Raw genomic sequence first — 27,587 nt, 5'->3', positions numbered from 1 at the left:
ACACATACACGCACGCACACGCATACATATACACGCATACATTTGCGGGGCGTGGATCAGTGATGGTATTTAAATACCATTTGCCACATGATTTTGGGAGGGACGTGTTGTCCAAAGTTTGAGATGCTTACATTTGATGGTATATAACATAATTTCGGTGAGCAGGTAGCATGGACCGAGACTGGTTTATGTACTGAACATGATATTCCCCTTTCAGTTCTCTGATCAGATCAGGGGGAAATCCTCAGCTTGGTGCTAACAACCTTTTCATGCCCCACTAAGCCTTTCTTTTCTCCCTGTTAAAAAGAAGATCTTTGGGGCACCGGGGTGCTGCGATTGGCTGAGCATCAGATGCTGGGTTTCAACTCAGGTCCTGATCTCAGGGTGGTGAGATCGAGCCCCACATCGGGCTCTGCTCTCAGCAAGGATTCTGCTCGAGACTCTCTGCCTGACCTGACCTCTCTCAAATCAATACATAAATCTTTTTTTAAAATTTAAAAAGACAAAGAGGAGCTTATTTTTGCCCTCGAGTTTCCACTTCGAATTGAATACCGTCATTCGGTCTCTAATATGTTTATTTTCATGGTTTCCTGCTTTTTATGGAAAGCAATACTGGCACTTCATCACTTCACTTAAATTATGATACAAAGTTTCCTCTTTGGCACATATTTGTGTCATTGAATAGGTAAATTACAGATAAGGCAGAAATTGGACAGTGTTGTTCTAGTCGTCAAAGTTTTGAGCTTATTGGTAGTGCATCCCAACAGTTACAATGAAGAGTCCTCGAGAAAACATCCACCAGGAGTCCCCATAATGCCTGACCTCGTCTGGACTTCTGTGACTACCCCTTCATCTCTGTTCATTTGTGAGTGTAAGGACCTTGCAGTTGGCCATGAGGAGAGTCACTTTTATATCCAGCGGGTTTTGTGGGTTAGTGACCAGGTGAGTAGTCTCCTCGCTGGGCAGATTAAGAGCTGGAATCTACAAACACTGAAGGGCATATAAATCAACACAGACATGAGGAATAGAATGATTCAGAAGATGGGATTAAAGAGCTTAATGATAGTTATTGTGAATCACAATGTCAGCTTTACTATGATTCTAACGATGTACTTGCTAACGCTAATGAGGTTTGATAGAATAAAATTAACAATGTCCAAACAGCTGTATGCTTTCACAACAAAGGAACTATAGCTCAGAGCAGACTCATACATTCTCTCCGTGGGGGATTTTAGTCAACTGGTTTTGTTGTTTTCTCTTTTAGGATATATTTAAATTTGCAAGAACTTCTCCTGTCCCAAGACAAAAGAGGTCCATTGTGGTATCTCCCATTTTAATTCCAGAGAATCAGAGACAACCTTTCCCACGAGATGTTGGCAAGGTAAGTCAGACAAAAGACAAATGACATAACAAAGGCATGTTTTTATGAAGAGGAGCGCATACTCGAGGCAGACTGACTGTGATTGTCTTGGTGGCCCCCTGAAATCGGTCTTTATTACTCTATGGTAACTAGCCAGATGGTTTTGCCAATAAGAGAGTGACAAAAGGCCATCAAACAACAACAACAAAAAAGCATTTACAAAAATACCCAATAATAACGTCTTTGAATATCATGCTTTGGAGAGCTACGTGGCAGATAACAGTGCTAAAGTTGTGTCTGGGAGATGTCATTGGTTAAATAGCCTCGTCGCTTTTAAGATCATGTCCAGGTCACCAGCCCAATACTCTCTACACTACTAGTACAGCAGTGTGATCATCCATGGCCTTTTTAATTTAGATCCTAGCTTTCTTTTCCTTCTTTTATTTTTAAAGATTTATTTATTTATTCAAGAGAGAGGGAGAGAGAGAGTCAGGGGGAAGTGCAAAGGGAGAAAGAGTGTTAAGCAGGCTGCACGTGGGACTCAGAGCCCAATGTGGGGCTCCATCTCACGACCCCAAGATCATGATCAGAGGCAAAATCAAGAGTTAGACGCCCAAGTGACTGCGACCCCCAGGAGTCCCTAGATCTTGGTTTTCAAAGGTGTAAGTCTAGGAGCACCACTAGGTCAACCCTCTAAAAACTAAACCAGACCAAAAGAACTAAATCAACTTAACCAGATCCAGAAAACAATGTTGCATGAGCCAGGGCAATAACTTTTCCAGCTAGAAATGTTTGCTGCTAAATGGGCAGAAATACTGATGACCCGGTTGGTACATCCTCTCCCCCTAGAAAAAGCCAACATGGAGAATCAAATTCAAACCAGTTGATATTTTTTGGTCATCACAGATTTTGAACAGTGGTGGGTTAGTTCAATGAATGACCTTAATGGCTGGTGCTATTGGATTATTTATTCATTTATTACATAAGTAAGGAGCATCTGTCTTATGGCAGACTCCAAGATTGGGACTGGATGACTATTGGTATGAACAGCACAGAAACCCCGACTATGATAGAGCTTGGACTGTAGTGGAAAGACAGATATTTTGATGAGCACGTAAATAAGCAAGAAAATTCCAAAGGATAAGAAATTCTGTGAAGAGCAGAAACAGCTCTTCAGAAAGAGACTAAATGGCTAGACCAGGGAATAGAGGGACAGAAGAGTTCACAAACATGGCCAAGAAGGCTGTCAGAGACCCTGTTGTTTGATTGACTGGAAAAATGAGAAAGAGACAGCCATGGGAAGATCTGGGGAAGCCGCATTCTTAGCAGAGGGCCCTGCACATGCAAAGGTTTGCAGGTGGGAAAAAAAATGAGGTGTATCTGGGGAGCAAAATGTCTGGATGGCTGCAATAAGGCAGGCAAGGAAGAGAGTGGTAAGAGTTGAAGTCAGAGAAGCTGGCCTGTCATAGGGCCTCCAGAGACCATGATGAGTGGGGATTTCATTGTGTACATATAAGAAACCACTGGAAGGTCACCCTATGTGTGTGTTGAAAGACCCTCTGGCTGTCTCATTGGGGATGATTTGTGGGAACAGAGGAATCAGGAGGAGTGGACACAGAAAGATCTGCCAAGAGGGCTGTCTTAGAGTGATCTGGACCAGAAGTGAGGGTAACTTGGACTATTAGAAATCTATTTCTGTTGGAAATTAGAGGCATCAATAATCCAATGTCTTGGTAATCACCATATTTGTGATTTTAAACTACCACTGTATCAAAGGCACCTTTTTTTAAGCAAAATCTTGCCAGGAGTCCAAAACACCATGCAGAAGGAAGCAGAGCTGTTCCAAGTGGGCAGCAGTGGGGTTGATGTACCCTACCCTTCGGAAAGCCCTAACCACTGTGATGGCCCTTGTGTAGGTGTCCCTGAAGCCAAGGGTGGCACTCCCCAAGGGCCAGATTCCTCAAGTATGCAAGACTCTGCCTCGAACAGTTTCAGAGGCACAACTTGTATCCTTGTTCTTTAGACATTTCTGTAAGCCTGGCGTTCTCAACCCCCATCGTACAACGGAGTTGCCTGGGGCACTTAAAATACAGACACCAGGCTCCACCTTGCAAGATCAATTGAGTTGGTCAAGGAGTGAGGTCTAAGCATCAGAATTTTTTTTTAAATCCCAGGTGATTCTGATGGGCAGCCAGGGTTGAAAACCACTGGCCTAAACCAGTCCTACTTTAAGGGGAGCTATGGACCAACAGCATGAGCACCACCAAGTAGTGAATAACTGTACTGCTGTGTGAAAACTATGTCTGTGCTTTCTATGCTTTGAAGGAACTCCTTTCGTCTTTTTCCCTGCTTGGTTTTATTCATTCATCTTATCCTTTTCTTTATATCCTATGCCTTACCTTCATCAACTCCACTAATAGCTAACCAAGTGATGCTCTGCTGAACTATGAGAGAGTATCCGGGTGTCTTCAGAGAGTTCGGGGAGGTGGAGAGAAAGGAAACAAATCCCACCCACCCACCCAAACTCTCTGAGTCAGGCAGCTCTAATTTTGAAATATCACATATCAGACTTCAGGATGCCATTTAAAGAAGGGACTCTGGGGTTATGAAAGCATAAAGACACTTGTGTCACTTTGGTTTCCCCCTGAAGATGACCCTGATACAAGAACTCAAATGCAAGTAGTTTATTTAGGAGAGGAAAAGAATACAGGTAAGGAATGAGGAGGTGAGAGAGGAAAGAAAGGAACCAGTTGAGAGGCCTGTTTATCAGGGCAACTGTGGCTGTCCGGCTGTCTGTTGGTGACTGCATGGCAATCCCAAGGGGAAATGCTAGGAAACGGTGGTAAGCACATGCCACAGGGGAGGGAGCTGGGGTATTTATACACCAACCCATCCATCTTTGGTTGAAGGTCTTTCCCAAAGGTGTAAGCTCACCAGCACAACCAGCCTTCCCTGTGCCCTGGGCATGAGCACAAGGGCCTTCTGAGGCCATGAGGAGACAGCTGGAAGTCTGCTGGTGTGCCCCGAAAAGATGAGATCCGAGGGAAGGGACAGGGCACTGATGGATTCCGTTCCTTTACTGAACCTAATATAAATACTTCTGCTTTACAGGCCAGGTTTTCTTTGTCTCGTCTTCTGCTCCTATCTCATTTCCAGAACTAACTTTCTTGTCTTGTGCCTTTGAAGCTGACTGTACTTGCTTCTCTCCATTAATAAGTGCTCGCAGCATCCTAGGTGGGAAAATCTCCGAAATTCACATCAGTTTACATCAATAAGCGCATATTCAGCATCAGCTATGTATAAGGCACTGCATGAGGGGCTGGAGGGTTAATGACAAAAGGCATCAATCCCATGGGATTGCAGAAGAATGGAAAAAATCATCACAAATGCATTATTTGTCCAATACTTTAAAGTATAAGCACCTTTCATCTATTATGTTGAGTTCTCATCATAACAACCCCATGAGGATCATCTTCCAAAGTGCCTCCTGAGAGTAATGAGTCTCAGAGGGATAGTCATCTGCCCGGAGTCCCACAGTCACTTAGTAGCAGAGATGAGTTCCATGCCCACTCTTTGCGATTTCATAGGCTCTGCTCTTAACTAGCCTCCAGTCTTTGCGCTTTCATAGGCTCTGCTCTTAACTTGCCTGCCCAGCACTACTAAGTACAATTTGAGAATTCTCTTTCACGGAATGAAATGCCTCTGCTAACAATGACTTTCTTTAAAACAGCATTAAATTAAATTTAATTGTTTGAAGTGCGTGCGCGCACACGCACACACACACACTAGAGGGATAGAGGGTTGGGTAAATGGATAGACAGATGATAGAACAAGTACAGTAACATGTTCATGGTAGAGTCTAGGCGGTGGCTGTAAGGTTGATCGTTGAAAGCCTTTTTCAACTTCTCCTCTGTTTGTAAATTTCGTGATACAATGTTAGGAAAAAATTAATCTTAACTGAGTCCAAAATGATCCCAAAACACACAGGAATTGGCATGCCGCCACAAAATTATTTTTTTTGTTTGTTTGTTTGTCTTGAGCTTCAGGAGGATGGATGGAACCTTAAGTGTCTATGTCTTGCTTTCTTGCTTTCTTTCTTCTTTTTTCTTTTTGTCATATTTTGTCACCACCTGAGTTCCTTGAAAGAAACGAGACTCATACTACAGAGTGAAGGCATCAAAAGCAGGATGTGGGAGTGAATCCACTCTCAGGGGGTCGGGGTTTGGGAAGAGTTCTTAGCTGAGGCTGTGCCATGTAGAACTGTATATTGACAGAAGGGCCACACGGGGAGCTCTAAGGGTCAGACAGAGTTTTGGCTGATGCATAATTTATTTATCTTCCAAATAATTAATTCGTTGGTAAGTGGCTAAATTACTAGAATTCGGAGACTGCTTTTCCATCATCTCTCTCAGTGCTTCTGAAAAACAGGTTAAAGACCCAATTGTGAACACACTGCCTCAAACCTGTGATGTCCTTCCTGCTTCTGAATTCCAGATGGCAGCGAGGATCTGTGGGCAGATGCCCTAAAGAGATGTGTAATTCCCAACATGTGCTTTTCTCCTCCCCCTTCAAAGTGTGACTATTTCAAAATTTGGACCATAAATAATTTCTTAGTTTTACCAACTTTCACTGATAAATATTTGATTGCGTCTTTAGAGATTTTTGAGTTCTTGGGTCTGATTGATTGAGAGCAGGGGACTTTAAATCTGTGAGGCAGCAAGGAGGTCTTTGGGAGACGTATTTTATTCTGTTTTATATTAAGTTTGAAAGACAAGTCATTTATGAAATGCTTATTAGAGATTCTACTTTCATCACAAACCCTTTTCATCAAAACCAATGAAAGTACATTTTACTGAAAATCCTTTTTTTATATCCCCTATAAATTGGTAGAATGGGCCTTTAGAAGGACATCTTTAACCCAGAATGGAAGAAATATGTAATTGGACCATGCGCTTTCCATAAGGGGAATCAACATAGATCATTAGACCAAATCATGAAAACCACTCAACCAGAACTCTGCTTTGGCTGTGTCACGAATGCAAGTCATACATGAGGATAATTTATGGCAGTTCCTAATATTCCTCAGAATTCCGAGCAAATGATTTATTAGGGTTCTCCCCACATCCAGGTGATCTATACCTCCCTGCTTATGCCCACCTATGCGAACAGGTGCCAAGGAATCTGGTGTCTCAAAATTGAATCTGCTTTATTCCGTTTAAGAGTCATTCACATCACTTTGAGAACCCATGGGTGCCAAGCTCTGTCCTCAGAAGCCGGGCTAGAATTCTGGAACTGGACCCCCAGTACTGCCGCATCTTACCCTCCCACTGAAACGTTGACTCAGCCCCATCGTACTGCCTGACTCATTCTGGGTAGCCCCCATCAGCCCTCCACCCCTTTTAAAATCCACTGTTTCACTTTTTTTATTCAAGTCTGACTACATGCCGCTTTCCAGAAATTTACAGCTGTTTCATTTCTCCTTTTAAAAACAACTAGCCAAGTTGCTCAATAACTACAACTTAGTCCTGGCTGGTCTGTAGAATAGAAATCTGAATGTGAGAGACCAAAATGTCCAGAGCTCAATAGTCAAAAATTCTTGTTGAACTGACTAGCCCAGGTTATTTCTACATTCAGCAAGCCCACGGGTATATACACCTGTCCTATTTCTATGACTTTGAACCCTTTCCTCTTCCTGGGACACACCCCCTTCATGTGTGTATTTACATACATGTCCTCACTGCCTAGTGGACCATGTACACTCTCCCAGAAATTTCTGTGCACACTGCCCAGCATCATAGCCACTAACCACACGTGGCCTTGGAGCACCTGACGTGTAGCCAGGGCAACCAGGGAGCTGCATTTTTAGATTTTATCTAATTTTAGCTGATGTTAGTTTAAACTTTAAAACTGTTTGATTCGGTTATTGGAACAACTTCCCATGTGAAATCTACCTTTTTAACTTAAATTTTCATCTTAGTACAGGTCAGATGCTTTTCATGGAAATATAATATCTAAATTGATACGTAAATGTGTTGTAAACACAGGATTTCAAAAATGTAGTACAAACTCACAAAGAGCAGAAAATACCTCACTGTTTATCCCTATACTCGAGCCCTGTTGAGGTAAAAACATTTTGGATACATTGGTGTGATTCAAATTAATCTCTCTTTTTTTGTTGTTTTTTTTGGCTTCATTTGTTATGTGGCTACCAAAAAATTTTTAAGTATTTATTTAGCTCAAACTGTATTTCTCTTGGGCAGTGTGAGCCAGAGCCCATTTTTGATAGAGTCTCCCCCTGGGAATTTTTGTTTGATCTCCTTTATACATTGTTTGGACCTCTTTGTGCTCATGTAACACAATTGGAACAGCAAGACAGTTTCTTTTGTATTTTTCTTATCTTTGTATTAACTGTAACTCCTCAAGTGTAGTGATACAGCACGCAGCCTAAAACCCAGGAGGGACCCAAATATTCTTCGACTTGAATCCTGGTTAGGCCCATGGCTGGTTGGATAAGGCATTCACTGGTTACGGATTGAAGTGATCACAGCCCCGTTTGTTGTTAGAATGGAATTAATAGACCATTATATGATCGGTCCGGATATTTCTAGCAAATTTTAATTTTCCACAATGGCTGTGAGGCTAGCAGGTAAATGCGTTGGCAGTCAACCATTATGTCAGGTCACATAAGTATCCCTAGCAGATTGTGGGAGATGATGTTGATGGGTTATGTGTGGGGTGTGTGGGGGTAGGGGAGAGAGAGGGAGAGCGAGGCTGTATTCCCATATTTGTTCATACATACAATATTTAAAAGCCACTGAAATTAAAAAAAAAAAAAAAAACTCAAAACTTTACTCACAACCGAACAGACTTAATTTCAAGTTATTCTGACAAAGTCTAATAAAAGCATATATTCACCATTAGCAAATGTTGCCCTCTTTCTGTAAAATTTAATTAATGATAAAACATAATTGAGTTGTTTTGGTTGTTTGCCAAATACATACATATGCAAAAATGCCCTCCATGATATACCTCTGGCAAATAAAGGCATCGGAGCCTATGGAGGAAGCAATATTTTTAGCCCTGAGTTTATCACCCTTTCAGTTCTCAATTTGAAAGATTCCCAGGGCTTTATCGTTATGTACATTTGGCCTCGGACTGAATTTATATTTAATTATTCGTGAACATTAAAGGATCTGGCATTTCAGCTTGAATTAGCACCCTGGAGACAGGAGAGTTGAAGAGTCTCTGAATTCAGCTAGCATCTCCAACATCTAGTAAGTGTCGGGATCTAAGCCAGTCATGGCACCCCCCCACCCCAACTGAATTCCTGGTTAGTTCTTAGGACAACCCCACAAAGTATTGTACCCACTTCTCAGATGGGGAAACTGAAATCAGAGACCTGAAGCAACGTGCCTGAGGTTACTCAGTTACAAGAGTGGCGATGCAAAGACCCAAACCTAGGAGTCTTGAGGGCCAGTCACCAAGCTTGGCACTGTGCCATGTGTGAATGTGGAGTCCCTGTGGGCCTCTGCTGTTTGAACAGCATGCCCACGTGATTTGTCACTGGACTCCCACACACACCCTCAGGAAGCCAGTACTAGATGCCCATTGTGCCACTGAGGAACCGAGGTTAGGAATCATGCAGGACAGGTGTAAACAGAGTTGTCGTGTAAGCTGAGCTCCTTCTGCATTACCACGTGCCATGACTCAGGGGTCTGGATGGATTTCAAAACAGCACATGGCGTGGGGTAAGGAATAGGTTTTATTGGAGAAAGAGAACATGTAGAAGCCAGGGGTCAGCCAAAAATGAAAATCCCATCATCTTAAGGAGAGATATGCCAGGGCCTGGGCAGAGAGCTGAACACCATCTAGGTTTGCCAGAGAGGCCCTCAGCTGCCACAGTTCCCCCGTCTTAGGCCAGCTTGACTACGATCTTTCAGTAGACAGATAATCAAATTTTGGGGGTGTCCAGCAGCCTGAGCACAGGTACCCAGATTTATAGACATTGTCTACGATTCCACAGGCTCTTGCAGGGGGAGGGAAGACCCAATTAGTAATGTTTGCCCTTCCTTCGGTGAAAGTATTCTTACAGTGACCAATTTCAAGCTACTGACTTGCAAACCTCTTGAATATTTAACACCTGACTTTCACAAAGAAGCCCGAGCTAGCATCGGCTTGCCACCGACCTACAGAATGGGAGGCTGGGTGGGTCAGAGAATGCCCTGGCCTCATGGGGAGCCATGCTGGAGTAGAACTTCCAGCTTGTGGAAGTGGTTTACCCATCTACCTGGGGTTTCTCATCCAAGGTGAGCACCAGGGGTCATTTGGGATCATTCTACTCCTTGCATCACATTAGGTGCCTTGTCTCAGGCCACACAGCCAGGGCAAAGGAGAAGCAGACCTTGAACCTGGGCTCTTTTAGTTCGGCCACACCTCTGCTCCTCTGCACAAAAATCCCAAGTCCATCTCTGGGGGCTGACAAGTTCCATCACAGTTGTCCCAATTCTACGTGGCAAATGAGGAAGGGAGAGAGAAAATCCTCTGCAAAGTGTGGAGCCATGAGGTTAACCTCACAAACAGCTACTTGACATGCATGTTTGGACACTGAGTCAAGGCTGGGGGTCATGTCTTAGTTGAACAAAAAGACCACATGCTGACAAGCAGAAAACTGCTTTCTTCACCAGGCAGGGAGAGCTGTGGACTGCTTTCAGAGGCCACATTTGTTGGTTTGTTGTTGGGATGTCTACTGACAACCCTGTTCAAAGGAGCCACGAGAAGAAAAGTGGAAGCTGAAAGGACTATCTTTGGTGTAATTAAGAGATATCACCACCCGTTTTTCTCAGCGAGGAGGCCACAGCTGACTCAGCTGATAAGGGCTGTGAAGGAGAGGGCCCAAGGTGCCGTGGGGAATGGACTGGCCCTTCTGTGGTCAGACCTCTCATCCCAGCTCTGAAGAGGATGGAGGCAGAGCCGGATGGAGTCAGAATCAGGCCCATCCACAGTTTTCTGAAGACACAGAGGGAGGAAAGAAGAACTCACCTTTATTTCCTTTTCTAGCTTAGAACTAACCCTGGCTTCTGAGTGAGGTTATAGGGGAGACACTTCATTGTGGGGCTGGGCCTGCCTCTATGTGCAGAAATGGGGAAAATCTTGGACACAAACACCCTTTGTTGCAAATTTAAATGGTCCACCCGTGGGTGGCTCACACCAGGTGTTTGGATCTGGAGATGAGGAAGGGCCCCAGCTTAGGCCTTTTGGGTAGGCAAATACTCTTCCTAGGTGGAAAAACTGAGCCTGAATTAATGAATTAACTCAGAAATATTCATTGAGCGACTACTATAGGCCAGACACTGCATTGGCTATTGCCCGTGCGTTCTCCCTCAAATGACACGGAACTACGGAAGACACAGACCTGTAAACAGGCAGATGAGACCATGATCGGGAGCCGTGGAAGTGTGGAGAACTGGAGAAGACAGAGAACATAATTCCCAAGAGAAGTCCCAAGTGGCTGCATACCAGTAGGCAAGGTAAAGTTGGGATGGAGAGAATTCTCTAGGCATTGGGAAGAGCGTGATCCAATGTCTAGTGCCAAGAGAGAGCATCGTGCATCTGGACAGTCTAGAATAACTGAATGCGGCTGACAGGACCAGATCTGTAATTTGTGGAAGACCAGTCTGGTGGCAGGATGCGGGGTCACACCTGTAGGCTGGGAGAACCAGAAGCAGAGAGGCCTGGATGGAGGCAGTGACTGCAGCAGGTGGGCAGTGCAGGGAACCTGGGTCCGGAAGCGGCGGGTGACAGGAGAGAAGACATTGAGTCAAGAGCTGGGCAGCCTTGGTGATGAGTGTTGCATGGAGAGGAAGGGGGGTGGAGGAAGACCCCCCTTAGCTGGGAACATTGTGCCTTGGTGGGATGCTGACCATGTCACCTGGATGGAGGCTTGAGCTGTGGGGCAGTAGACCTTCCATGACACCAGCGGGCCTGCTGTATCCTCCTCGCTCAAGTTCACTCTTCACTGAGGCTGCTGAGCAGCCCTTCATGGGGCAAGAAGGGAGTGCTCCCAGGGGAGACAGGAGTGCTCCCAGGGCAGACAGATCTTTCTGTGTGTTGTGCAGAGTTGCACAGATAGGCTGGACCCCTCCGCCGGTCTTCTGGTGACTGGATTCCCTTTGCACCAGCAAGGTGTGTGGGACACCAGACTTTCAGATGCCCCTTCGCCGTGAGCACGGATATGAGCACAGATCCTGCCAGATCCGTGCCTCCTGATTTTAGTTCAGGCATTCCTGGCTGTGGCTTTGAAATCGTTGTATTTTTTTTTTTTTTTTCCCTCCAGCTCAGAAATGCATAACAGCTGTGTTCACTGTTGGCCTTCTAGCCTTGAATTCACTCTAAATACATTTCTTCTTAGTAATTTCTCCTTTGAATGCTGATGTTTGGCTAGGCATTAGTATACACAATTCACAGGCTCTGTGTTGCTCAATTTTTAGTTCATTTATTTGACAACTTGAAATTCCTCGCAAGTGGTGCTTTTATTTTGTTATTTGCATCTGGAAATCATTCCCAATGTACCACGGAATAAATCTGGCTTTTCTTTCTGTCTTTATAATTTTTTTCTTATTTTAAAAATAATAAATGTTCATTATAAAAACTTTAAAGAAAAATATATACTTAACAATAAACACTATAAAAAAAATCTCCCCAACATCCGTCCCTCCAAACCTGAGGTAACTCCTGTTGGCCTCAGAGCAGTACTTCTCAGTCTCTAAAGTGCATACGAATTAGTGAGAGCACAGGTTCCCTGCCCTCATCCCGTCAAATGTGTGGGTTCCCCAGGGCCGGAGTGAGGCCTCAGAGCTCACCGTCCTCACACGCACCCCTCGGGCTGCTGATGCTCCCGGTTCTGTGGCCCACACTTTGATAGACTTTATCCTAAACACCCAGTACCCACCCAGGGCCATGTTGTATTCCCCGATGTCCTACTCACCAACATCGCAGAAACATCTTTCGTGTCTTCAAACGTCCTTCTTCGGTGGCATTTTGAAAGGCTGCATGGGGTTCTTCATGTCGGGTCTACAGATCCCAAGGGGGTCCACGGGTAGACCTGTTCTCTTGGTTTTCCAATGTTTATTTGTTTTGCACTTAAAATATTATCTTGAGGAGGATGCCGCATGATTGACCAACGACCAAAGGAGCGCATTAGACGAAATGGTTAAAACCCGCATAGCATCCGCCGTGAATTGCATCCAGCGGTTTCCCTCTAGCATCTCCTGGTGGTAAATCGTATTGCTGTGACTGCCACCATTCATAAATCTTTGCATAGATGTGTATGCACTCGGGCACATGTGTACATGTATGTATATGTATTATTCATACACGTAGCATATAGATATATTCTCTATAGTTACCTGATATGAAACTCGAATCCAAAAGCCAAGGGCTGGTTTAACAACGTCTCTTGGGAAACAGCCCTCTGACGGACTCTCTCCTCCCCGAGGCACGCTTGAATCCACTCTGCCCCTGCTCCGATGTATTCTCCACCCATCTGGCACCCCCCACTTCTACTCCCTAGGTCTAGAACATCTTTGTTCTCATTATGCTGTGCAGCTTTCATCGGGGGCAGTACCTCCTCAGCCTTGCTGAGGATTAACAACACAGCTCATTGGAAATATATGTTCCACGCGTGCTTGGGAAGGTGAGGAAAACACCAGCAGCTCCCGGTTCCGCCTGCGGTTCCCCACCAGCTCTCTGACATTCCCCTTCCCATCCTTAGAGACAACCTCACTGGGGCTGCCCCCCTCTCCGACTGACAGAAGTGACACCCGACCAGAAGTACATTGTGCTCTGTGCATTGTGGGTCCCGTCACGAATTCCACGCAGAGGAATTCATTCCCATGGCCTCTACAGAGGAGGACATGGAGTGATTAGAGGACTTCTCTGATGCCTCAGAGCAGTGGAACTAGGATTTGTAAAACTCTTTATTGAAGGGTAATATATAGACGCCAAAGTGCAAAATCGTAAGTGTCCAACGCCATGATTTTTTTTAGTAGACAGGATATGCCCATGAACTCAGCACTCAGATCACAAAATGACCAGCCCCCAGAGGCCCCTTCGTGTCACCTTCCAGGCACGAACCCCACATCCCCCCAGGATAACCAGCCCTCCCCTCTATCACCATGAGTTAGTTTCACCATTTGGTACCTAATATAAATGGAATCACCCAGCACATATTTTGTGCTTTTTAAATTTTCTTGCTCAGCATTACACTGATGAGATCGGTCTTTCTTGTCAGGTACATCTATAGAATCACAGATGTATAGTATCACATTTCCTAAATACACCACCCTCTCTCCTTTCTACTCTGGAGGCAAATTTGGATCATTTCCAGTTTGGGGCCATTACAAATAGTATTTGACGTGAACATATACACATATTTCTGTTGGGTATATACCTACCGTGGGATTATTGGGTCCGTTTTAGTGGATTCTGCCAAACAGTTGCCCAAATGGGTTCTAGAGAAGCTGAGCTTTAAACCCATTCTTCTGCCTCTACAATGAATTGTGGGAACAGGGTGGGTGGCATATTTGTTTATTTTTTTTTCTAATGAAAAATATATCCAGTTTCTCTCTGACTCAGTAGTGACAGCTGTCAGTATTAGCCATAACAGTGGCCCATTCCATGTCTTTGGATCATACCAGAGCCTGTTGCCTTCACCCTCAAGGATTGGAGGACGTCACTGGTTCTCCATCTGTGTTGATCTTCATGATATGAAGATATAAAATGAATATGCCATGATACGGTATGTCCAGGCTTCTGGTATCCATTCAAAGGGAGTGGGCTCTGTGACAGAGCTTTCTTCCTCCCACTCCCAAGATCATGAGGATCAGACAGTTTACGCCAGTTTTATGGGAATTCTTGGCCAAAGTCAGGGAGACTTCATTGTTTTCAACAGGTTTTAATTAATCTAATAGGTTACTTTATAAGCCAAAGAATGAAAAGTTTAGGACCCCAAGAGACAGACACCAAGTCAAAGGATTTTCTAACAAATCTCTTTTTTAATTTGCTGATCAAGATGTTATTAAAAAATATAGACATTAGCCATAGTGGTTTCTCAACCCTCTGTGAGGATGAATTCCTTCATACATCTGAACTGCCCTTCCTTGGGTAGGACTGGAATAATAATAATAATAATAATAATAACAGTGATAATAATGTAATCATAATAATGGATTCGTCTGTGGTCAAACTCCATGGACACGTGGAGGAACTTGGTTGCTACTTCTTTATACTAAGATTTCCCACCTCTCCCTGATGACTGACAATGTGCTATCCAGTCACAACCTTTTCTTCTTTATTGGGACACTGAAAGCCCACCTTCTTCTGTTGTCGCCTAGAAATATTACTAAGTAGCCATCGTGCAAAAATTCTTAAGACATGGACCAAAATAAATAATGACTTAAGAATACTTCATGATTTTTATTTTCCCCCTCTTTCTGCCCTCTGGGAATGGAATGACCCAAGGCTTATGGTATCAAAGACCCTTAACAATATGTTTTCCCCAGATATAGGAAGGTTTGTGACATGGTAAATGACCAAGAGTTCTGACCCATGGATGCACCATTGTTGAACAGACAGTTTGCTCGTCGATCTTCATTTGACATTCTTTTTTTTTTTTTTACAAGATTTTACTTATTTATTTGAAAGAGAGAGAACAGGAGATGGGGAGAGGCCAGAGGGAGAAGCAAACTCCCCACTAAGCAGGGAGCTCATTGAAGGATTTGATCCTAAGATTCTGGGATCATTACCTGAGCCATAGGCAGTTGCTTAACCAACTGAGCCACCCAGACACCCCTTCATTTGACTTACCCAATGATCTACCAAGGGTCTGAAGTGGCCCCTAGTCCCCTTCCTAAGTTAGGGAAATCCACGTTGAAGCTCATACTACTCTTTGGTTATGTTTATATCTCTTAATGTTTTAATCTTCTCCATCTCTCAATTCAGAGAGATCATAGACTGTTACAGTTGGAAGGAACCCTGGAGATGGCCCAAATATATATATATATATGTGTGTGTGTGTGTGTGTGTGTGTGTGTGTGTGTGTGTGTGTGTGTGTGTAAAGATGGCCCAACTTTATAAATAGGATGGAAAATTATATCTAAAGTCAAACGATGTAAGAAGTCCTAATCTTCTGCCCCTCACCCTGGTGTCCTTTTGCCCCAACTGGGTCTTCTGAGCCTTTATTGTCCTGGGGAAGACTTGAGCCCAGTCTGGAAAATTCCCAGGTCTTTAGGAGACTCAATCATGGCATACCATGATTGATATCAGGGACCCATCATCTCTAGCACCATTCTACTGAGACTGATGTTGTCCCTTATCTTTTCACTGCTTTTGGCAGCATTCTTAGAGGGTGGTCTAACACTAAGGGTTCAGCTGATGGCCCCCGTGCCCTCTCAAGGTCAGAGCACATTACAGGACCAACCCAGCCTTTGAAGAAGAAAGAGCCTTGTGCAAACTCCAGGAAATGGGAATGAATCACTGCAAGATCCAGCTGTGTAACCCCTGTTTTGTTTGAGGAGAGTGACTTATATTACCCAAATGGGCTATTTGGGAGAGGATAATCTCTGTATTGGTTGTTTTCCTGTGTTGTTCCTGTTTTGTCCTCAACATCTAGCTTATGTCTGACACAGATTAAGTTCTCAATAAGTACGTGTTGAGTGAATAAATGAGTAAGTGAAGGAGTAGTCAAAAGATCAATTCCAGTGGTCTCCCCACACTGGGCTAATAGGAAAGGACCCACCTTTATCTCTGCTTATAGGCACCTATATATTCTTTCATACGCAGAACAAAAGCCTTTAAGTTTGGGATTAAGAAAAACAATTTTCCCTTTCTTAGATCAGTTTTTTGTATCATTTACTGTTAAGAGGATAAAATGATGAATTTGGTAGAAGAAAGATATTTGGAGAAAGGTTCAGAAATTTAAATATCCTATGGGAGTATGTAAGTATATACTCACACACACACATATATACTCATATATATAATATAATATATTTATGCATAAGTATACATAAGTGAGTATATGTAACTCTTGGCCTTTGTGAGTTGACACTTCCTGTATTTTGTTTTGTGGACAGAATGGTCCCGTGTAGGTCAATATCGCAGGTAACCAAAGCAAAAATGTTTCTGATAAGGTGACCCACTTGGATGCCACTATCTCTGTAATGTTTCCTACAGTAGTTCTGTGTCTTAAAGGAAACTGAAGTTAGCATATGCATATATTAAGGGAAAGATGGTTTTTATTATTCTGACTATCAGATGGGAAAATGTTACACCATCCCAAACTGGGGGCACACGGTGGGGTCATACGCTGCCGGGGTTGAGTGGCTTCATTCTGCCGTGTGTTTCCACAGGACTTTTCCTACTTTCCTCGTCTCTTTCTCCACGTCCACGTGCTCTCGGTGGCCCCTCATCCTTGCTGTCCCTCTGCTCGCTCCTGATAAGACTAACTAGTTCTTGGAATTTGCTGGTTTCAGATTGCGATGGGCTGGGAAACCAGTCTCCATGCATGTCCCAATCCTGTGCTATAAAGTCAGAAAAATGGGATAAGACAGACTTGGTTTCAGTTTCTGTCCTGCTGGTGATCAGCTGTTTCACCTTTGGACAGGTCACTTGAACCACAGGAGTTCTGTTTCTTACGTGAGGGGAGGCTAGTAACACCTACTGTCCGCCTTTGGGGAAAGACCAAATGAAACCCCCTAGGTGACCGTGTTGGCCCCGTAGCAAACGCTCTGTCAGTGTGCCCCTCCCTTCTTCTTTCCCTTTCCGGCGAAAATCTGCCTACAAAGGTGTGAAGTAATTGCAAAGCTTTCTCTAGGAGGAATAGGCTTGTATGTATGTGCGTGCACCCTTCCAAAATTGAAAGTTACCAAGTAAGTGTACTGGTATTATCAATATCCTGCTTGATATTGATATTATCAATATCTTGCTGTACTAATAAGGGATACTAGCTCACTTTAGCATTGTCCAGACAGAATGCTAAGATAATTTTTTTGTTTGAAAATCAGTGACCCAGTCTCCCCATCTGCCAGTGTCTCTCCTCTAGCTGAAGATCAGAGAACACATATCCAGCAGGAAATTCAAGTATAAGCACCGGGAGATCTGGTCTGTTCACAATTGTACATTCAGGGCCTAGAACGTCACTGATGCACCATAATTTTTGGACTGAATAAATAATCTATTTCCTACAGATGTCATATCATTTATACTGTGTCCCGGTCCCGTCAAAGGAAAAATGAAGGTGAAAAGAGACACACTAACCCAGCTATTGGTCTATTTTTTTTTTTTTTTAAATTTCCCTGCTCAGGGTGAAATTTCCCTCGAAAAATCATGTAAGATCGCAGCTGTCAGAATGAGTTCATTAGCTGGGCTAGGGATTCCAGCTTCGAGAGCCGAAGCTTCCACCCAGCCAGGTGTCTGTTTCAAGAACGGCATCCTCGTATGCACAACTTTGGTAGAAATGACCTGCTGTCTGACAAGGAGCGGCTACGGGCCGGCTCGCCCCATGCCACCCAAGGGTTCAGTGGAGACGGAGGCGTGTGCAGACTGCCGGAGAGCGGCGGCAGGAACGTGATGCCTCCCGCTCTGGCACCGCGGGTTTGTCGTGCAGATGGTCCTGTGGCAAACGGAGGCACTGCGGAAGTGCTCCTCCTTGCCCTTGCTGATGTAAGCGTGGGGATATTATATTCAATTTTTGGTCTCCCTCCATATGCCGCTCCTCCAGCTTATTTGTCCACATGAAGGGAGACGATGCACAAAACAGCAGGACACGTGATTCTGCTTTAATTACAGTGATGAGCTCTTTGTCGGGGTGCCATGAGCTACAATGCTGCCTTGTTCCCTGACAAAGTCAGAGCAGGGGCGACACTGACGGCCCCGGCAGCCGCCAGTCACCCGTCTTGGGCAGCAACAGTATTTGGTTGGAGATGTGTTGCTCGAACACCAAGAGCTCTGACTTTGCCAAGCTTAAAGAAAAGGAGAAAATCACTCAGAAAATCACTCAGAGAAAATATTGCAGCTTTGAAGATAGGAGGCTCTGGACAAAGTCCGGAGGCTGAGAGCACTCCTGGCGGGTCACAGGTGATGTCGTCACTGTTAGCAGAAACAATGAGGTCATCATTCTCGTGCTGGTTGAGTTGTTCAGCAGACACTGAGGGCCATGTCAGCACAGTCCAGCAAATGAAAATAAACCCACCATCCATCCAGGCCCCTTTTTGCCTTGCTGCTTTGCCCTTCTTCTCTTCATTTTTTTCCTGAAGAAATTGCTACACTAGACACCTCCATTCGTTCACAGGGTATCTTCCTTCCACTGGTCTTTAGGGTTGTAGAGAGCGAAGACCTTGCCCGACTTATCTGGGTTCTCTTGCTCCAAGCACAACACACCAGGACATAAGCTGTAACTGTGGATTCTGTGGAATTAATAGAAAGATCAGGAATCTGGTTACTTGTTGAGGCATAATTTTTTTTTTTCAGGAACCAGAGAGAGAATGACAGGCTCCAGGGCTGAGGGAACATGGACAGTGCCCCATGGATGCCAAACCCTTTGTGACTGACAGGGAGAGGCTATCCAAGCAGTTAGAGCAGGGGGTGAGATCATGGGCTAGTGAGCGGGACTGTGTGGCTTCAGTTCTCACCCTGCCACACTCCAGCCAGATGACTTTGGTCAGAGTATGGGACGTCTCTATGCCTCAGTTCCCGTAGATGCACAATAAAGGTACTAATAGTACTTGCTTCATTGGATTTTCCCAACGGTTAAAGACAATCCTTGTGAGAATTCTGCCACATAGAAAACTCTCAAACCATATTAACTACTCTTGTATATTATTATTATTATTATTATTATTATAAATAGCTAATATAGTTAATATCTTTGTACTTGGGACTCAGGATGGGCAGGTGTGAATGTCACTTTTGAGGACCCAGAGATAGATTTACCCCTAACATTATCCTTAAAGACACTATTTGGCTTATTTAAAAATATTTACTCATTTTTAAAGACCCTTTAAGCTCCTTTTTATTCAAAAAGTAGTTCTATTCTTATTCCAATATGAATGGCATAAAGAAAATGTCATTACACTCATAATCTTAAATTAAGATAATTGAAAACTACCATTGAAACGTGGACCCCAAATGTATCAGAAAATTAATTCAATTTCAATTACAAATAACAAGAACCAACTGTCTTTGAATGCGTGTGAAGTATAGAATCATAGTTAAACATTTAAGGAATATGTCCTTATCTTGTTACTATGGCGACAGGTTACTCCCAGAATTCGTGGTTCTATGGTAACAATTGAATTACACTATTTCCTCTCCATATTGAAATATTCAGCAACTAATTTCCTGTAGCTTCATAATATATCATGTTAACGACCTCAGAGGTGGAAACCAAGGTGGTGAGATTGTCTTCATGCTCTGGGGTTATTCTATTAAACAAAGCAGAAAAAACCATGTTTATACTCATTTGACTGGGAACTACAAGGGAGTTCTTAATGAGAAGGAGATGGCAATGACACTTCATAGGGAACTGCTAAATTTAACTCAAGTGGTTAGTGTTACTTACTCATTAGGTCCAGGATAAGATCACCACCATGAGAAAAGTATAGTTTCATGTGGGTGAAGACAGGAGGAACATGGTAGAACTCAATTCAACTTCATAAATTGTTAATGGAGACTTACTGTGTCCTGGGCACAAATGAGGTGGAGCTGCCTCGTAGCCCATTTTTTGTCTATTAGGATGTTTATGGATGTTGTTCTGTGTACTGCCAAACATTCAGGACAGTAGGACTAATAGCAAAAGCAAATGTAACTGAAGTCTAAAATCCATATCACCAGTATCAGTTTCTACAAAGTTCCTCATGAGATCCTAGAAACAGCAAAGAATGTGAAGCAAAGGTGTGTTGGAGCCAGCTCATGCCAGATTACACCAGCTGGTAAGCGTCTCTTCCCAGCTCTGTGTCCATCCACTTTAGTGGCTTGAAGTCAGCCATGAAGGAAGTATTTACACCATAGAAATAGACAAACATTGCAAGTAATAACATGAGATCATATCCTCATACCTCACAGATTTCTCTCTCCTCTTTCTGTATCCATTTCTCTCTCCCACACCCCCTCCACACATACCCATGAGGCTGATTTTGCCTCTGTAGGTGAAGGTTGGAAAGCATCAGTTTTTGAGTTGCTCTCCAGTTCTGTCAACCTGATTCAAGCCACCATTATCTCTTGCCTAGACTTTGTCTATAGACTTCTAACAGATCCCCTGGTGTCCATCTTGCTCCCTTCCAATCCAGTCTCCATATGACAGCTGGAGTGATCTTCTTAAGTTATAAATCACTTAAGCAAGCAGAAGAAAAGAAATACAAATGAAATCAAGGCAAAAATACATTTAATTAAAAACAGGAAAACAATAGAAAATCAATGAAACCAAAAGCCGCTTCTTGAAAAAATGAATAAAACTAGTAAGTCTCTAGCCTGGCTAATCAAGAAAAGAAGAAAAAGACAAAAATTACCAATATCAGAAATGAAAGGCAGATTATCACTACTGGTCACATGGACATTAAAGGGTAACAGAGGAATACTACAAAGAACTGTAGGCCCACAAATTTTCTATCTTAGATGAGAAATTAATTCCATGAAAGACATAAATTATTAAAACTTCTATAAGGAGAAATAGATTACCTGAATAGCCCTATACTTATTAAGGAAATTAAGTCAATAATTGATAACCTACCAAAAAAGAAAGCATCAGCCCCAAATGGTTTGCTGATAAATTCTATCAACAATCAGATTCAAATGGCTTCACTGATTTTGCCTCTGTAGGTGTAAGGGAGAAGTAATACTAATTACTTCCAAACATGTAAGGGAGAAGTAATACTAATTACTCTCAATCTCTTCCTGAAAACAGAAACAGAGAAACCACTTCCTAACTAGTTCTGTGACGCCAACATCACCACTCTAATAGTCAAACCTGATAAGGGCATTACAAGAAAGGAAAATACAGGCCAATATCTGTGTGAACATAGATGCAAAACTTCCCCCAAATAGCAAATCAAATCCAACAATACATATAAAGAATTATATTCATGCCCCAGTGTAATTTATTTCAAGTATACAGAGCTGGTTCAGCATCTGAAAATCAATGCATTATGTCAACAGGATGAAGAAAAACATTCTATGATTATGTCAATTAATCTAGATCAAGCATATGACAAAACTCAATGCCAATTCATAATCAGCAAACTAGGATAGAGAATAGCTCTCTCAACGTGATAAAGAACGTTTACAAAAACCCTACAGGTAACATCAAATGTACAGATGAAAGACTGGATGCTTTCCCACTAAGATCAGGCACAAGGCAAGGATGTTCTCATCACTCCTATCAAACATGGCAATTCTAGATAATACAATGAAAATAAAAGAAAAAAGAAAAGTTATGTGTATTGGAAAAGAAGAAAGAAAACTGTCTCTTGGCCAATGACATGAGTATCTGTGTAAAAATTCCCAAAGAGTCTGCAAAATAACTATGTGAGTATAGCAAGGTCACACAGTACAAGATCAATGTACAAAAGTCAATCACTTGTTTATACAGTTAAGTATAACACTATAAATTTAACAATATGTGTGCTGAAAGCTACAAAGCTATGATGAAAAGAAATCAAAGAATATCTAACTAAACAAAGACAGGCACCATGTTCATGAATTGGAAGACTCAATGTTGCTCAGAGGTCAGTTAATCCCATTTGATTTATAGAGTCAACACAAGCCCTACCAAAATCCTAACAAGATAACTTATAGATATCAATATACTGGTTTTAAAATTTATATGGAAAAGTAAAAGGTTTAGAATAGCCAACATGGTGTTGAAGGAGAAGAACAAAGTTGGAGGATTCACATTACCCAATTTCAAGACAATACAGTGATTGAAATTAGGTACTGTGAGTAATCAAGACAGTACAGTACCCATAAATCTTGACACAGGATCCCAGGATAGAATACAATATGTGGCAAAAGAATCTAATAGTTTTACAAATATGTGGATCCATCTTACAAAAAAAGAGTAAAGGAAAAACTGATGACCTAAATAGTTCAGAAATGAGTAGAATCCCTTGGACTAAAAAGAAATGAAACTGTATATAGCACTGAACTATTGTTGGTAAAGTTCTTCCCTGTGAGGGTACTGGTTAACAATTCTGAAACCATAATGTATGTATACTGGAACTGAACAATTGAATACACCAGTAGAGGATGGTGGGAGTCTGGTTTCTCACTGTTGGGGTGAGAGTTTACAGACAAAAAAGAGGAGGAAGTTAGACTGCTCCATGTGGTAAAGGAATAGTTTTGGAGACTAGCATGAACCATGCTTTTAATGTTCTACTGTTGCCATCTTGAAATTCTTAATAATTTTTTAACAAGGGGCCGTGCATTTTCATTTTGCACTGGGCCCCCACCAGTTATGTAGCCAGTCTTATTTAACGACCATTCTCTAAATATTGATGTTCTCTAAGGTTCCAGGTGTGGCTTCCTTTTTCCTCACATTCTACCCTCTCTGTGGTCACCCTCATCCATTTTTATGACTTCAACTTTGCCTAGGACTCTGACAACTCGCACATCTATTGCTCTACTGATCACCAGACTTGAATTTCCTACTCCATGTTTCATGCCTCCATGGTTTTCTCCAGATCTCTTAAACTCACCATATCTCCACATGAGTTCATTATTTATTTCCCCTGGTTTCTAATATGCTTCTTTTGCAACATATCAAATATACATAAAAATCCTGAATCAAGCAAATAGAAAAAATAAATAAACCTCAGAATCACCTTGGAAGCTTTTCTCGCCCTTACCCCCATGCAACTATAAACTATAAGCAAGGCTTGCTAACTACATCTAAAATTCTCTGGTACAAATTCACATTCCCTCTTCATTGTATCCCACTCTCTCCTCTCCAGGCCACTGTAGGAGAAGACTTCTGTGTACTGTGCTTCTCTGTTCTGATCCAACTAATGCCAAAAGTCCCTCGAGAATAATTTTACTAAAACTCAAATTGGATACCAGTCTTACCATCTTCAATGGACTGACACTATGTATGGATAAAGTTTAGACTCTTCAGTGACCCAGCAGGCTCTCAGACTCACCCTACCTTCCTGCCATCTTAATTTCTGGCATTCCCACCTCATCCTTTCTAGGTATGATGCCACATGCCCATGCATACTGTCTATCTGGGATGCTGCCACACATCCAACATGCTGTCTCTACCTGGACTGTCTGATCTCCCTTCTCTACTGGCTTTCATTGAAGATGCAAGTGTAAGGCTATGAAAACCCTTGGTGCCCACTGGAACCCCTTGTCATCCAGACCTCTTCTCCTCTAATTCGTTCTCCACCCAGAAGCCAGATGGAGCTCTCCACACTGCAGGTCTGGTCCTTTCCACTCTCCTCTTCAAATCTTTCAAGTGGATCCCTGTTTCCCACAGGAGAAAGACCCAAAGCTTAGTATGGCTTATGAAACCCTATAGGAGATTAATAGTCCCATCAGGAGATGGACACAGAATTGAACAATGGCAGTACAACATGTTCTGTGATAAAGGTATGATCCATGAGCCAACTGCCTTAGAACTACTTGGGATGCTTCAACAAAGACGTACAGAGGGTACCTTCCTCCAAATAATGAATTAAATTTGTTAGAATACTCCTTGTCCCTCTTTATACCTTCCTTCCCATCATCCCCTTCTGAGGCCCTCAGTCAGTGCTCCCTCCAGCAGAGCACACACCCCTGTAAAGTGCATCATTGCCTAAACCTGCAAACTGATTTTGTCTAATGCTGCTCATGTGAAATAAAGTGGAATTTGGACAAGAAATTTCAAAGAATATTTTCTAAGAGGAGTTGACAGGTTGCAAGAAAGCAGGCACTTTTTTTTTTTTTCCAGAACAACCTTGGAAATATAAAAGCCCAAACTACTTAGTCTACCAAAAATAAAATCAGGAAGAAGCTTTTTCCAAAACAAACCAAAAAGAAAGATTTGTGGTTCAGTCTATAGCCTTGGACATTTGGGATCCCAAGTAAAACTAGACCCCAAAAAAAAAGAGGTTAAGTCTTTTTGTAAATGTGCATGAGGAATATCATTTGTGATTAAATTGTTATGAGAAACATACTCATAACTGCAGAAATTCTTGCCACATCTTCCTAAAATTGCTCTTTGATGTTTTATATGCCAAAAATGACTTCATGAAATAGTGTTCTCTTGGAAACCACCTAAATGGCCCACATAAGGAAGTCATTAAATAAGTCATTAAATGGAGTGGATATGATGGACAATTATGCAGTCATTAAGAGTCCTGTTCTTAAAGAACTTTTCCTTTAAAAGGAAAATGCACAAAAATATTTTAGGGAAATGTGGGTTACAAAATGTTATTTTACTATTATTCCAGTTTTATTTAAAAATTTATATTTATATACCAAAATGCTAATAGTAGGGTTTCAAATAGGCTGGTATTTAAAGGAGATTCCTTTTAAATTTTCTTTTCCTTTTTTTTATTTTTATTTTTTTAAAAGATTTTATTTATTTATTTGACAGACAGAGATCACAAGTAGGCAGAGGCAGGCAGAGAGAGAGAGAGGGGGAAGCAGGGTCCCCGCTGAGCAGAGACCCCAATGCGGGGCTCGATCCCAGGACTCTGGGATCATGACCTGAGCCGAAGGCAGAGGTTTTAACCCACTGAGCCACCCAGGCGCCCCTCCTTTTAAATTTTCTACATTAATTTTTTGTATTTTTTCCAGTTCTCTATAATGATCACGTGTTATTTTTAAGATGGTCATTTAATTGATGTTCTAATCTGGGATGCTTTTGAGAATTAATGAGGAATCTCTAAAAACAATGTTACCAAGATCAAAGTCAAAACTGGACTGTTTTAGACAAATATAATATGGGTTACAGGCTAAACTATTCCCCAAAACTCATATATTGAAGTCCTAATCTCCAGTACCTCAAAATGTGAACGTCACTGCAGATATAATTAATTAGAATGAGGCCATACCGAAATAGGGGGGGACCCTAACCAGTATAACTGATTTTTTATGAAAAGGAGAAATTTGGACACATACACACAAGAAGAAGGGCGTGTGAACATGGATGCAGAGATTGGGGTGATGTGTCTACAAACCAAGGAATGCCAGTGATTGCCAGGAAACCACAAGAATTTAGTGGGGAGACGTTGAATGGAAACTCCATCAGAGTCTCAGAAGGAACCAAGGTTGCCATCACTTTGATCTAGGACTTCTTATCTTCCCAACAATGAGACACTAAATTTCTGTTTTCGCCACCTACTTCATGTTACTTTGTAGTACTTTGTAACGGTAGCTTGAGAAAACTAATATGAATGTCCCTGTAGTTACCTTATGCTTGAAAAATGAGAACAATTCCAGAGCAGGCAGAGAGAAAATGCAGTTTTACTGAATAAAAGGAGTTCGTGCACTCAGCTAGTATGATGCAAAATTATATTATCACTCAAAAATATTTTCTTCTTCTCCATGTCTGTCTCCTTCCTAGGAAGCTTTGCCCTGGTGATATCAGGCTGAACAGGTGAATTGCTTCAGCCAATGAAATGTGAGTGGAAGTTGTATGTGACCCTTAAACATAGGAGCCCTGACTCTGCCATCTTTGCCCCTCGCCCAGTGAGACCAGCATACCCGAGAGAAGAGGGTCTTCTTAGCCTGGACCCTAAAATGAAGAAGATCTAGAGCAAAGCTAAAACTGACCTGTGATATACCTGTAATACAAGATAGAAATAGGTCTGAGCTAATGAGATTCTAAGATGATGAGATCATTTGTTACCCCCACAAAATTTAGCCCCAGCTGACTGATAAAACATTTGCTGTACAACTATCAGGTTATGTGCTGGGAATGGAGTAATGAATTATACACAGATCCTGGATCCAGGAGCTAACATTAAAGTCTGTATCCTTTTCCTTTAAGATATGAAAATTTTTGGCCCCAGGTGTGTTCTGCTTTTTTTTTTGTAACACCTGCAAGTAAATGTTAAACTATGTTATTTCAATTGGTTTTTCTAGAGGAACAAAATCTTTAAGTGCTCTCATATTCAAAGTGGCTCTTGGAATCTTGAACTACATGTACAGATATAAAGTTTGCCAATTAAAATTTTATGGTTTAGGGAAAGAAACGCCTGTGAAAAATAAACCTAAGTTAATTATTCAGTTATTTAATTCTCATTTGGAAAATGAGATATTCAGACACTATTAAAAGTTATATTAAGGGGTAAAAACCACTTCTGTGGAAACAGTCAAATTTATTTCCTTTACTCTTAAAGAATATTAATTTCAAATAGCGAGCTTTGAAAGCAACCAAATAAGTTGTCAAAGGCAAATAATCCCTCCCTGAGGAATGTTTGAAGGCAACAGATTATACAAGTAGGAGAGAAATCTAAAGTGCTGGTCTGGGTGAAGACAGAAGGGTCACGTTCTAAAGTCAGCATTCTAAAGCAAAAATTGCATGGTGTCAAAATTATCCTTGAAAGTCCCTTACGTGGTACTTAAATTCCCCAGACCTGAACCTTTAGAAGTTCAAAAGCCAAGAATTAATGTCTTCTGTTTCTCCCGGGGAGTGAAAGCCAAAGTCTAATTTGAAAGGGGCAAAAGACAATGGGGGAAACAAAGGGTCTTCTTCTTTCTTGGTCTTCTGTTCTTTCCCTAAGTGTCTCTCACCCAAGCCCCTCTCTCCTGCTCATCATCCTCAATAGTTGCACACAGGTAAGGTCAAATGAATTTACATGGGCACATTAAGCAACACATGTGTAGTGCGGTTTAACAATGTAAAAGGGTGAGGCCCCCTGGGTGGCTCAGTAGGTTAAGCATCTGCCTTCTGCTCAGGTCATGATCCCAGGGTCCCAGGATCAAGCCCTGCCTTGGGCTCCCTGCTCAGTGGGAAGCCTGCTTCTCCCTCACCCTCTGTCCCTTGGCTCATGCCGTCTCTCTATATCAAATAAATAAAATCATAAATAAATAAATTTGTAAATATGTAAAAGGAAATGCACTGGGGGGAGATCCATCATATATATCTTATCCTGGGCTAGATAGATGCTGAGGAGAGAAAGGAAAAAAACAAAAAAACAAAAACAAAGCAAGACAAAAAGGAGACCTCAGAAGAGCAGGGAAGACTGAA

At 42.3% G+C, this 27,587-nt stretch overlaps 1 protein-coding gene across 1 annotated transcript in view; it reads left to right on the top strand.

Moving 5' to 3' along the window:
* CDH13 (cadherin 13) overlaps positions 1 to 27,587 on the top strand; it is a 989,149-nt gene that overhangs the window by 446,885 nt on the left and 514,677 nt on the right. The window contains exon 4 of the mRNA XM_059153524.1: positions 1,265 to 1,381. Coding sequence (XP_059009507.1) covers positions 1,265 to 1,381 — 117 coding nt within the window. The remainder of the gene's footprint in view (positions 1 to 1,264; positions 1,382 to 27,587) is intronic.

Source organism: Mustela lutreola, chromosome 16 (genome assembly GCF_030435805.1).
Source record: "Mustela lutreola isolate mMusLut2 chromosome 16, mMusLut2.pri, whole genome shotgun sequence".
Lineage (NCBI taxonomy): Eukaryota > Metazoa > Chordata > Mammalia > Carnivora > Mustelidae > Mustela > Mustela lutreola.
Note: the sequence above shows the minus strand (reverse complement) of the source record. Positions and strands in the feature narration are given on the sequence as shown.